Source organism: Panthera tigris, chromosome C1 (genome assembly GCF_018350195.1).
Source record: "Panthera tigris isolate Pti1 chromosome C1, P.tigris_Pti1_mat1.1, whole genome shotgun sequence".
Taxonomy (NCBI): Eukaryota; Metazoa; Chordata; class Mammalia; order Carnivora; family Felidae; genus Panthera; species Panthera tigris.
Genome location: NC_056667.1, coordinates 104,963,555 through 104,976,058, shown reverse-complemented (window position 1 = coordinate 104,976,058; position 12,504 = coordinate 104,963,555). Strand labels below are relative to the sequence as shown.

At 39.2% G+C, this 12,504-nt stretch overlaps 1 protein-coding gene across 3 annotated transcripts in view; it reads right to left on the bottom strand.

Annotated features, from left to right (window-relative positions):
• PIP5K1A (phosphatidylinositol-4-phosphate 5-kinase type 1 alpha) overlaps nt 1-12,504 on the bottom strand; it is a 38,228-nt gene that overhangs the window by 17,013 nt on the left and 8,711 nt on the right. For 2 of the 3 annotated variants that reach the window (XM_042994094.1, XM_042994093.1), the window contains exon 2: nt 324-355. In XM_042994094.1, coding sequence (XP_042850028.1) covers nt 324-335 — 12 coding nt within the window. In that variant the 5' untranslated portion in view covers nt 336-355. Of the gene's footprint in view, nt 1-323; nt 356-7,857; nt 7,897-12,504 lie in introns of all 3 variants that reach the window. The other variant, XM_042994092.1, reaches the window with a different exon arrangement.

Here is a 12,504-nt window from a genome sequence, read left to right as displayed (position 1 = left end):
GATAGGGGCGCCTGGGTGGCTCAGTTGGTTAAGCTCAGCTCAGATTCTATGTCTCCTTCTCTCTCTGCCCCTCCCCCACTCACGCTCTATATCCCTCTCAAAAATAAACACTAAAAAAAAATTTTTGTAATCATCAATGTGAGCTATTAATACCTACAATAAACTGCAACAAAGGTAGTTGTATAATTTCTAGCTTACCAAAGACATGTAAGAATCTAGTCTAGCTTCCAAGATCCGAGGGTTAAAAATAAAGATGTTATAAACAGGTATCCTTCTATCCCAGAATTAAAGCTTTAGAAACATGATATCAATATAAAACTCACCTCAGATGCCATGGGTCTCTTGATTCCAGATGCTGTTAAAAGAATAAACAAAACACAATTACAAGTGTGTACACACACACTAGTACCCACAATCTCTATCAAGCACACTGAAACAATCGGGGTTTGCGTCAAACTAAACCCATGAGCCCCTGCCTCTTGCTCTGATACTAGATCCTTTTGGGAAGGGGTTTTAAATATTCATTCCTCTTCTTCCTCCATACTCACAGAACCCTTATGCATATTCCATTCTTGTTCTAGTCCCTTTTCTTACTCAGGTGATATTTTTTCTGGAAAATATATCTGTTCTTGATACATTTAACCATCAGTCAAGAGGGTCTCATTTGATACCAGGGCTGAAAGAGAACAGGTATAAGAGATACCTAAAGACCCACTGGAGAGTCTAGGGCTTGATAATTTTTCCTTTAGTGGTAAAAGGGTAAGAACTTTTAGAGCCTATCTATGGTGCTTTATTCCTAATTAATTATTTCAGAAAAAAAGGTAAAGAGTTGATCTATGGAAATGAGGCAGCTAAAGACGAGAAAATGCAATGTCAAAATAATGAAGATTCTGCATCTCTACCTCCTCACCTTGATTTCTGCTGTAAACCCAACAGGAATTTGTTGGCATTTACTTACTAAAGTGAGTTTTACTTACCAAATATTTAATCAATGCAGATGTGTAAGACAAGTGTGTGGTTCAATCTTGTATTATGACTTTTATTCACTTAAGTTTAGGAAAGATTGTAAGAATATATTTAGCTAAAGTGACTAAAAGAACCTATCTGTAGAAAACCTACCCTGAAAGGTTAAATCAATTCTCAAGGGTCTGTCATCCCCATAACTTTCATCCATGATCATACTGGAGACACATGAACACTCAGAGACAGACTGTCCTCCCCTTCATATTGGAGAATATTGATCTATACCTTCAAAGACTACTGATATATCACTTCAATCTAATTCTAACGAATTCAAAGGGAATAAAGATTAGCCATATTAAAGAAAATTAAAAAGAGACTGATGGGATGGATCTTCAATAATGTAAGTTAATACTTGAGTAGGAAGACCCCGGTTCCACTATATGTATAAGGATTAATGGTGAGGCAACAGACACATGGGATTAAGGGCAATAAGGTAAAGCTCTAATTATGACTGTTTAAGACAACTGATCAAGGGCCCTGAGAATTTCAGAATACAGCTGGGCTCAGAGGCAAGGTTGTGATAATTAGCCCTTAGTTGTACAGAGGCCACAGACGAAGTATTTCTGTTACCAATAAACAGAGCAGTAAAATTTCCTTCCCGATAGTGAGTGAGTCAGGGTGGCAAAAAATGGGGAACAGATAGTTTTCACTCCTCTTCCCAAAAACGGAGGCAATGAAAATGTCACCTAGCTGTTAGGAAGATATGGTACATAAAATGACCCAGAAAACTGAAAAACCAGTAGAGCCCAATAATCTATACCCTTTAGAGATGCTTCATCTTCAATCATCAACTTACTTGGGTAAAAGACTAGGTAAATTAGTAATGGAATCCTAAACTAAGCTTCCAAGGAACAATAAGCCAGGATGATTCAGATTTAGGATTAAAACTGCTACTGACCTACAATAAAGTGTCCACCACCAACAAAAAAAAGTCTAACCTTTTATATCTTATAACCTTTTAGCCAAGAGTCAACAAACATGCTGAGCTATTTAAAAATCAGAAGACCTGGGTTCAAATCTCTTTTAAATCAGGAAAATTGTTCTCTATACTTAACTAAAAAAGAACCTATATTAGAAGGCTTATGTAAAGATTAGATAAGCTAAATCAAATAGACTATAAAGTGCTATACAAATATGTTCTTTCTGCATGATTTCTTTGTTGTTGTTGTTTATACTTGACACACACACACACACACACACACACACACACACACACACACAGAGGCAGTGAGACAGTGGGGGAGGGGCAGAGAGAGCCGGAGACAGAATCTGAAGCAGGCTCCAAGCTCTGAGCTGTCAGCAGTGAGCCCCACACAGGGCTCGAACTCACGATCCATGAGATGATGACCTGAGCCGAAGTTGGACGCCTGACTGAGCTACTACCCAGGCACCCCGATTTCTTTTTTTCTTAATGTTTATTTTTGAGAGAGAGCGCACTTGTGAATGAGCGGGGGAGGAGCAGAAAGGGAGACAAAGGATCTGAAGCGGGCTCTGCACAGACAGCAGAGAGCCCGATGCAGGGCTCAAACTCACAAACTGTGAGATCATGACCTGAGCTGAGGTCAGACGCTTAACCGACTGAGCCACCCAGGCGCCCCAACTCTGTGATTTCTAAAGCAAGAGCAAAGTTGGGCCCGTAGCAAGGTTTAATGTTCAATTACCTAGACCTTCATGAAATTTTAATCAGCATCTCAAATTACTTGGCTCCTCCCAACGCGCCCCCCCCCCTCCCCAACCCTCCCGCAAGTGCATACATGCAACTATGGAATCAGTGATTCTCAATGAGAAAATCAGTAGGCTTTCAGTTAAGAAGACGAACACTGATTCTGCACTCCTTGGTCAATGCTTGGCCTATCCCTTCCTTTTTTATCCCAGAGGAAGAGGTTTGGAAGCGATCTGGCAGAACCAAGAAAAGCCAACATCCAGCCCTAGTCTGACAGTATTTCCTCCTCTGTAGAGAAGTAGTCACTGGACAAAGTTAAACAATGCAGATAAAAAGGCAGATTAAGTGATTTCAAGGCACAGAGTTAGGTATATGGCTTTCTTACTCCCTGAAAAGTTCTATTTTGCTAGTTTTATCCCACAAAAATTGTAGCTCTACAGCTGCTACACTCTTGCAAAAGTACCCAGAACCAGGATGGGAGGAGTTCACTTAGCAGAATTTTGGTGCCAATGGCTTAGCTATCAGCAAGCGCAAAACTAGGATTAATCCCAAGGACACTATAGCTGAAGCAGTTAGAACAATATTGGGATCTAAATAGTAACAATCAGACCAAGTAATATTCTCTTCAAAGAGAACATGGACCTAAGATTTACTCTATTCCTTGCTTGAAGTTCTGCCCCTGTGGCACAGACCGGAGCTCGAATCTAACAAAAATGAACAATGGAAGGGAAGAGAAAAATATCTAGAGAATTTTACCAGTGTTGCTGTTAACACCCAGGTTGGTCTACAAACCTAATAAAGAACAGAGTGACATTTCAAGGAACCAGATACCACCTGCTAAGGCTTGACCACTTGGTCCAAAGCTCTGTCAATAAGAAACTGTCTACTGGAGAAGTCCATGAGACCGAAGAGTCAACAGCATTGTACCTGTTCACCTCATAATCAAACTTTCTCTTCTGTAAGTACAGAAGGAGGAGGAAGAGGAGCTGAGGGAACTGAAGGAGAAGTTGGGGGGTTGGGGGGAGACCAACTCAGCATGGCAACACCGGGCTTGGTAATGCCAGCCAGCCAATGTTTAAGGGAAATGAGATTCATCCCTATGGATAAGACTAGAATATGGTTTAGCAGAAAGTTTGTTTTCTAGCATCTTTGTGAAAAATTCTCTCTGATAAAGATATGTTATTATCTTATAATCCATATCCATGATCTATATATATCATTCTCTTTTTGGGTAGGGAAACAGTATAGGGCAGAGCTCCAATGTTAAAATTTACTTTACTCAGGGAAAAACTTTTCTCCTGAGAAACTGGGGGCCTGCCTCTCCCATCTAAGCCAAAACTCTCAAGGATTATTAAAATGCCTACATATTGGGGTGCCCGGCTGGCTTAGTCAGTGAAGCATGCAACTCCTGATCTCAGGGTGATGAGCTTGAGCCCCACATTGAGTGTGGAGATTATTTTTAAAATACATAAATTTTGAAAAAGCCTACATCATCAGTCCACACCATGAAACGTGGCATGTGCTACAAGAAAGGACAGCACATTACCCAGGGGGGGCAGATATGGAGGCTGACAGCTTAGCTATAAAGAAGGTCCTAGAGGGGCACCTGGGTGGCTCAATCGGTTAAGTATCTGACTTCAGCTCAGGTCATGATCTCACGGTTTGTGAGTTCGAGCCCTGTGTTGGGCTCTGTGCTGACAGCTCAGAGCCTGGAGGCTGCTTCCGATTCTGTGTCTCCCTCTCTCTCTGCTCCTCCCTCACTTGCACTCTGTCTCTGTCTCTCAAAAATAAACATACATTTAAAAAAAAATTAAAAAAAAAAAAGGTCCTGGACCCACCTCTCGCCAGCTCAATTTTAACACCTCCCAACACCAGTTCAATGTTGAATTATTTCTGCTCCCCCACCTCATTCATTCATTTAAAAACTATTAATTGATCATCTGTTACATGTCAGGAACGATGCCAGGCACTATGGACAGAGTTTTATGTTCCTGACCTAGAGGAGCTCACAAATTTTTCTTTTTTTTTCTGCTATCACTTGGGCAGATCCTCCTAGTTTTCCTTAATGCTGACTGCAAGACTCAACGGAAATGCTGATACTTTTTTAGAAAGTATTTCTTTCCACTGGCAAAATGTTTATTTGTATAGCACTTTGAAAGCTTACAAACGTATCTCATTTGACCCTTAAAACAGTACTACAGGCTTTGGGAACCATTTAAATTAAGGACTTAAGAGACATATCCACCAAGTATAATGTATGAAACTTGTTTGGATGCTGATCAGATAAGTAGTAAACTAAAAAGATTTCTGGGACAGGAACCTTGAGAGGAGAAATAAATAACGACTACTAATTTTGTAGATGTGACAATACTACTATGGTTATGTCATAACTCCCTCCCTCCTTTTCCCCCTAAAATACAGTCCCGATCTGTAGGAATAACATTATGAAGTATTTATGCTGAAATCACATGAAGACTGGGATTGCTTTAAAATATTCTAAGGGGTGGAGGTAGGGAAATGGGAGAATAGATGCAACCAACTTGCAAAATATTGCTGCTGAAGCTAGATGATGGGCACAGGAGGTTCTTTATAGTTTTCGTTCTACTTTGCGTATGGCTTAAAAATTTTATAATTAAAAGTTTAGGGAAAAAATACCACAGAAGGAAACAAGTCTGGATAATCAACTTCGTCTGAGCTGGCTTCTTTCTGAGAGGTTTCTCTGGTAAAAAGTAAGCACCCAGATGAAGTTCTGAAGTAAAATTCTTTATATATTGCACTAAATTCCCAAGTCATGTCCATAGTCTGTTTCCTTCATGACTATGGGACTCCTTCTCATTAACAGGCCCTGGACCAAGAAACATTCTAAACAACTAATGTTGCAGCACTGAAAGCAAGAAATGAAGCCTTGACAAAAAGGCTGCATCAGAAAAAAATTAATCGTTCAAATAACTTATTTTTGAGCGGGACAATAGATGATATAGAAACAACCATGGCAATATCGAACCCTAGTTACTCTGCAGAAAGAAGAAAATGGAAAAGACCTAGAGATGCAAGGGTGTACTCACTTTGGGAATTTTAAAAAATTCTAACAACACAAGCTCAGTCTGGCTAAAATCTACAGATGGGTTTTTTGTTTGTTTGTTTGTTTGTTTGAGAGAGAGAGAGAGAGACACCCCAGGATATGGGGAGGGGCAGAGACAGAGGGAGAGAGATAATCTCAAGCAGGCTCCACACCCAGTGCAGAGCCCGACTCGTGCGGGGCTCCCACAACCGGGAAAGTCAGATGTTTGACTGAGCCACCCAGGCGCCCCTGAAATCTATAGCTATTGATGAAAGTTGATTTTTAAACAAAAGTTGAAAACTCAGCTCCTTCAGTCATAAACAAAGCTACTTGCCCATTGTCAAGCTAACAAATCAATAACCATTTATATTATGAAAAAAGTAATTCCAAAAGGGCCTTTGAGAATTTTAGTCTAATCTTCTTTTTTAAGTAAAAGCAAAAGCATTAAGGGATGTGCTCAAAAATCAGAAAGCAAAGGTAGTGACAGAGCCAGAACACGAATTCACATTCCTAATCCCCAATTCAACTCTCTTCTAAGAGAGTTTTGTTTTCAATTTCCTGGCCACCTAGTATCTAGAGAGCCCAAGCAAGCACCAAGGGAACTAGAATACTCTACTAAACTAAATTAATCTCAGAACTTCTAAAAGACAATATGAACACAATTTTCTTCCCCTGAGACCTTGCATTTCTTCGAGACAAGGAAATCTTTTTTTCATTTTCACTGATAAGAGTCCTTCTCCTTCAGTCCTCCTCCTATCTTAAATTAACAATAATGACAATTCTGTCCCTCTGGTAACAGTCATCAATGTTACTGGCAAGAAGAGTAGGAAAATACCTTTTGCTTCTTTTAGTGAAGTTATATTTGTTCTGGACCAAATAATGCCTGTATTCTAGAGCAGTAGAAACCTCTTTCAAGTCTAATATTTGCAAGAGCAGTTTTACAGACGTTAAGGTCCTCACTAGTAATAGAAAAGTACTTTTTTGTCTCTGTAATAAAACATCAATAACTTGGAGACAAAAAAAGAACTCCATCTCAGATTAGAGTTTTCTTTTTGGTGTGTGTGGGACCATGACTGGCTCTGATTAAAAGCATAAGGCTTTTAGGATTATTGAATTTTCAGTGGACAAAAAGAAGGCATCTGATAGACAAACTCTTTGTGTTTGTTTTGTTTTAGGGATCTTGGAACTGAATGCATAATCGTTACCAATCCTTGGCACGTTAACTTCTAAGATACTTTCTGAAAGAATGAAAGAATCAATAACTCCACATCTTATGCACAGAAGAGCTCAGAATTTTGTTGTTTTTCTAGGAGAGCTAAGGTCAGAAGGGGAAGTTGTCTTCTGTACTACTTTCTCCTTCACCAAGGATTCCTGGTTCAGTCAGTAACCATTCAACAATAAATAGTTAATCTGGTTTAAAATCACATTAGTTCACACACAGACTTTCAGATTAGTCAGGGGAGCAATAGCAGCACAGTGGGTAGAAATGTGGGCTCTGAAATCAGAACACCTGAGGTTTGAATACCTGATCCATCACTAACTAGGCAAGCTTGCACAAGTTAGTGAAAACTCTCTAGGCCTTGGTTACCTCATGTATAAAATAAGCAAATAATAACATGTTCCTCATATGGCTGTTAAGAGAATTAAATCACGTATAGCATTTAACATATGATAAATGCTCTATAAATAACTAGTAACTATTATCTGCATGTGAATTAGGAAACCTATCTACAGGATGGGAAGGGTCAGAGAAATGAAAAATGCAGTAGAAAGGGAAAAGAAGAAGAGTTTGAACTAATTTAATGAAACAAAAGGAAAGGAAGTTATGTGAAGATTTTGAGGGAGACAAAAGGTAGTTGACTGATTTGTATCATACTGTGGAACTGTAAGAAAAGAACTTTCTGTGTTAAGATAGCATCTTTTTTGGGAAGGGCAGAGAGAAATGGAAGCTAGTATCAAATAATGCTTGCAAGACACCCACAGCCTTCCCAGAAGAAGGCCATGTAGTGACCACTACACAAAGTCTGTCACTGTTATGGGGAAAAGACGCTGGCTGCTAGTTACTGCGAGGAGCTCATGCTTCTTCAGCACAGATACACATCAGATCTACCTCTCTTACGGCTGACCCCACAGCACAGAAAGTTGAAACCTAAATGAGGAAAAACAGAAATTTATCACTTACTTCGAGGGTTCTACTTGCTTACAGCAGAATAAGCATATTAAAAAAACAAAAACAAAACCCCTCTAAAGTTTAAAATTGTGAACAGGGCTTACTTAACCCGATCCCCAGCACCATACTTGAAATGTACGATTTTTTTGCAGTTCTGAGTAAACGTCCAAAAAACAAGAGGAGCTCTGGCAGAAAATTCCAAGAGTGGTCACAAAATTCGTAACCCAAATCATTTCACTCTGGAGTGGTTTCATATTGACAAGAAAATTTCAGGTGCAAAGCTCATCTGTATACAGGCATCTACCCTTTAAAAAAAAATGTGGGGCGCCTGGGTGGCGCAGTCGGTTAAGCGACCGACTTCAGCCAGGTCACGATCTCGCGGTCCGTGAGTTCGAGCCCCGCGTCAGGCTCTGGGCTGATGGCTCGGAGCCTGGAGCCTGTTTCCGATTCTGTGTCTCCCTCTCTCTCTGCCCCTCCCCCGTTCATGCTCTGTCTCTCTCTGTCCCAAAAATAAATAAAAAACGTTGAAAAAAAAAAATTTAAAAAAATAAATAAATAAATAAAAATAAATTAAAAAAAAATGTATGTACATTTTATTTGAGGGTCTTCCATTCTTGAAGGATAATCTGGTCATGCCTAGCAAAAAGTCTTAAAAACATATATATACAATTTGACCTAGAAGTGAGAATTTATCCTAAAGAAATAGCCAAGTGGATAAAGACGTATATACAAAGATATTTACTGCAGCATTGTATGTAATAACTATTATTGGATAGATACTGTAATTAGAAAAAAATCTAAACAAAAGGAGATTGGTGATATAAATCATGTCATGAATAGAATATATAAACTATTATTCTTATGTATATTTAAGAATAGGATATGAAAAAAGTTAAAAAAATTATATAGTACAATACTTTTGTAAAACACTTATCTATAAATTCACATGTATTTACATACAATGAAAAGATCCAAAATTAGGTTGATTTTGTAATTTTAAATATTAATTTTCCCTTATCTATGTAAAATTTCTGGAAAAAATAATTACATAGATAATTTCATAATTAAAGAAAAGAGATACACAGGGATGGCTTTACTACTCCATTTTCCCTAGTAAACCACTACAAGATAGTCCCACACATACAGATCAATATCATTCCCTCCTCACACATTATCTCAAGCTCATTATAATCATATTGAGCGGCTGCAGAGATACACTAGAAGAAAAATGTGAAAAGAGAATGTCCAGAATGCACACAATCCCAAGCTACAAATAAGCATGACTCCTCTACACTCACTCTCTGCCACAAATCACTTTGAGATGTTTGTACAACCTGAAACATTCATCAGCACATATAAGAGGCTCTCTCTGAAGAGGTTTATCTTTCATGTCCTCCAGAATATCAGTATTTTCCTATAAAACGGGTACTTAATTTCAGCGCATCTCCTGGATACCAGGCCCTGAAAAATATAAAAGATCTACCCTCCAAATTATGAAAATAAGCTGAGAAATCTTTAATGTTACTAAAATAATTTCAAAACAGCTGAACCAGTCAAGTGCTAAAGTGGAAACAATCCAATCAAGTTTGCTAAAATACAACACTGAATCATCACACCACGTCACAGAGTACTTTTCGGAGAACTCTGGACCAGTCTTAAGGAAGCACTCCATTTTGGTCCTCAGCCCCACCCTAACTTATGTTTCTGATGAAAAAGGTACTGGAGGGGCTGGTTTCTAGTCACTTGGCAAAACACCAATGGGATTCTCCATATATTTGCTTGTTAGCACTGAACTACTTGCAGACTAATATTCACTATTAAGAAGGAGAAAATGTAGAGGAAAAGAAAAACCATCAATATAATTCTGAGAAGTATAAAAAAGCAAACTTCAGAAGGGGAAATGAGTTGACTTTAAAAGAGGAGATAACTGAAATAAAGATATTTCCCAACCATAAAAACCTCCGACATTAGAGTTGTTTCTCCCCCCACCAGAGTGTAGAACAAAACAGACTTGGCCTTAATACCAGAGCCTCTCCCTGCACTTTCAGAACAGAAGCATTTCCGTTGGAGATGAAATGACATCATCCATCAGATGAAAAACTAAGAGGCAGTGTGTGACTGACTTCAATGTTTGAAGTACACATATAATTTGGGGACACCAGAGGCTGGCCGGATGTGCATTCCTCAGACAACTGGAGTTGCGCCTGGGCAAGTCCTACAGAAGCAATCCCAGAGACCTAGCTCAATGACTTTCCAATACTACCACATCAAACGTGTCAAGGATACCTACACAGAGCACAAAGAGATATAAACAGACTTTTGGGAAGCAAAATGCTAACTCTCAGGGGTTCTCTTGGTTGAGAAGAGTGAGAGCCAGAGGTTTTAAAAGGAAAAAAAAGGCAAAAGCAAAAACCTACACAAAACAGAAACACAATCAGCCCAGTTATCTGCTGCACTTTCTAAAGCAATCTCTCTGGTCCTTGTTACCCTGAAATACTGAAAGCCATTTTAATTACACCCCTGTAGGTGCGAGGCACAACATGTTCTCCAAATGAAATACTGAGAAATATGTTTGAGGTATCAGCCCACCTCCTAAGCACTCAAAAAACTGTTTAGAAACAAACAAAAAGGTACCATTACCACCCCCTCAATAAGGACTAAACCAAGCCACATCCCAGAGGAAAGCTAAATGTTGTTTCCTATCAAGTGTCAAGTTTTCCTAAGGATCTTCTAGAAAAAAGTCAGAAAGCCAAGGATGCTCCTAGAAACAAAAGCTACAAAGCAGTTTGATCTACCAGTCCTGAGGTCACCTCAGATAACAGCCAACTAAGTAGCAAGGAAATGAGTTACAAGATTACTAAAACTCATCCTGGTAACATACAGCCTTTCTACAACACCTCTGCCACTAGTAACAAGCTCTCTGAACCTCAGTTTCCAGATTTGGAAAATGAGGTTAATTAAAATACCTCTTCATTTCCCTCTAGTGATAAACTTTTACTTCTACAAGGCAAATTTCATGGTTCTCAGGCCTCATATATGTTTTCTTGGCACTAAAACTTTGGTTGAAAAAAAATTGTGTCCTTCCGAAGAGACAGGAGTCTCCTGGGTAAGCCACTCATGGCCAAAAAGTATTTGATTTCTTGGCAGATCACCACCTCCTATTTCCAAACCTGGCTCTATCTATCCTCAAAAAGCAAGGACTCTTGATGGATCAGAATGTACAGGCTTTAGCAGAGAAAGTCTATAATTTTAATGATATCATTGCCCCAAACAATGCACTTCAAGGCAATTACAAGGAAAATAAGAGATAATGTTACTTTGTTGTCATCCCTTTTATACAGGTTCTTTTTTTAAGTTTATTTTTATTTATTTTTTGAGAGAAAGAGAGCACGAGTGGGGGAGGGGCAAAGAGAAAGGGAGAGAAAAGATCCCAAGTAGGCTCCACACTGTCAGCCCAGAACCCAAAGCAGGGCTTGAAATCATAAACTGTGAGATCGTGACCTGAGCGATATCAAGAGTCAGACACTTAACCAACTGAGGCCACCCAGGTGTCCCTATACAGGTTCTTGTCAATGAAAACTTGAAGTTTACCAAGTTTGTTTACCTACATTGTTCACTGGAAATCTACTCTACTTCAGCTGATTATGTATGCTAAAAAGACCTCTTCCCATTCTTTCCCCACAACTTCCCTTGCTTACCTTCCTTTAGACCACTCCCCATCAACACTGCTGATCTTTGGGATAGTGCTTCTTCTGGGTTAAACCCACATTGCTCAGTTAAGTATATAAGGTAAATAATAAGATATACTGAACTCCCTGCAAAGAACTTGCCCTCCTTACTCTTGCCAAAGTCTTCCTCAGACTCAACAGAAAGGAGCTTTTTCTGGAATCAGATGTTTACCAATACATTGTCTACAGGGACAACTGACTGGCTCAGTCAGTAGAGCATGTGACTCCTGACCTCAGGGTTCTAAGTTCGAGCCCCATGTTGGGTGTAGAGATTACTTAACAATAAAATCTTCAGGGGCGCCTGGGTGGCTCAGTCGGTTGAGCGTCCGGCTTCAGCTCAGGTCATGACCTCACGGTCCGTGGGTTCGAGCCCCGCGTCGGGCTCTGTGCTGACCGCTCAGAGCCTGGAGCCTGTTTCGGATTCTGTGTCTCCCTCTCTCTCTGACCCTCCCCTGTTCATGCTCTGTCTGTCTCTGTCTCAAAAATAAATAAACATTAAAAACAATTTAAAAAAAAAAATAAAGAAAGAAAAAAAAAATTAAAAAAAAAAATCTTCAGGGATGCAGAGCCTGCTTGGGATTCTCTCTCTCTCTGCCCCTGTCCCACTTGCGTGCATGCTCTCGCTCTCTCTCAAAATAAATAAACTTAAAAATTATCCTTAAAAAAAATAAAACCTTTAAAAAGAAATACATATTGTCTACAGCCATTACAAACAAACAGACTGGAATTTCACAGGAGAAGAAAGAAAAATGACTGGGAGACAAAGTTTAAAAAAATGGAGTGGTTGAGGAAAAAAAGTTCATTTCAAATAGAAAACTGTAAAAAGAATGATGGAAGCTCACAGGAAGTGTGAACAAAA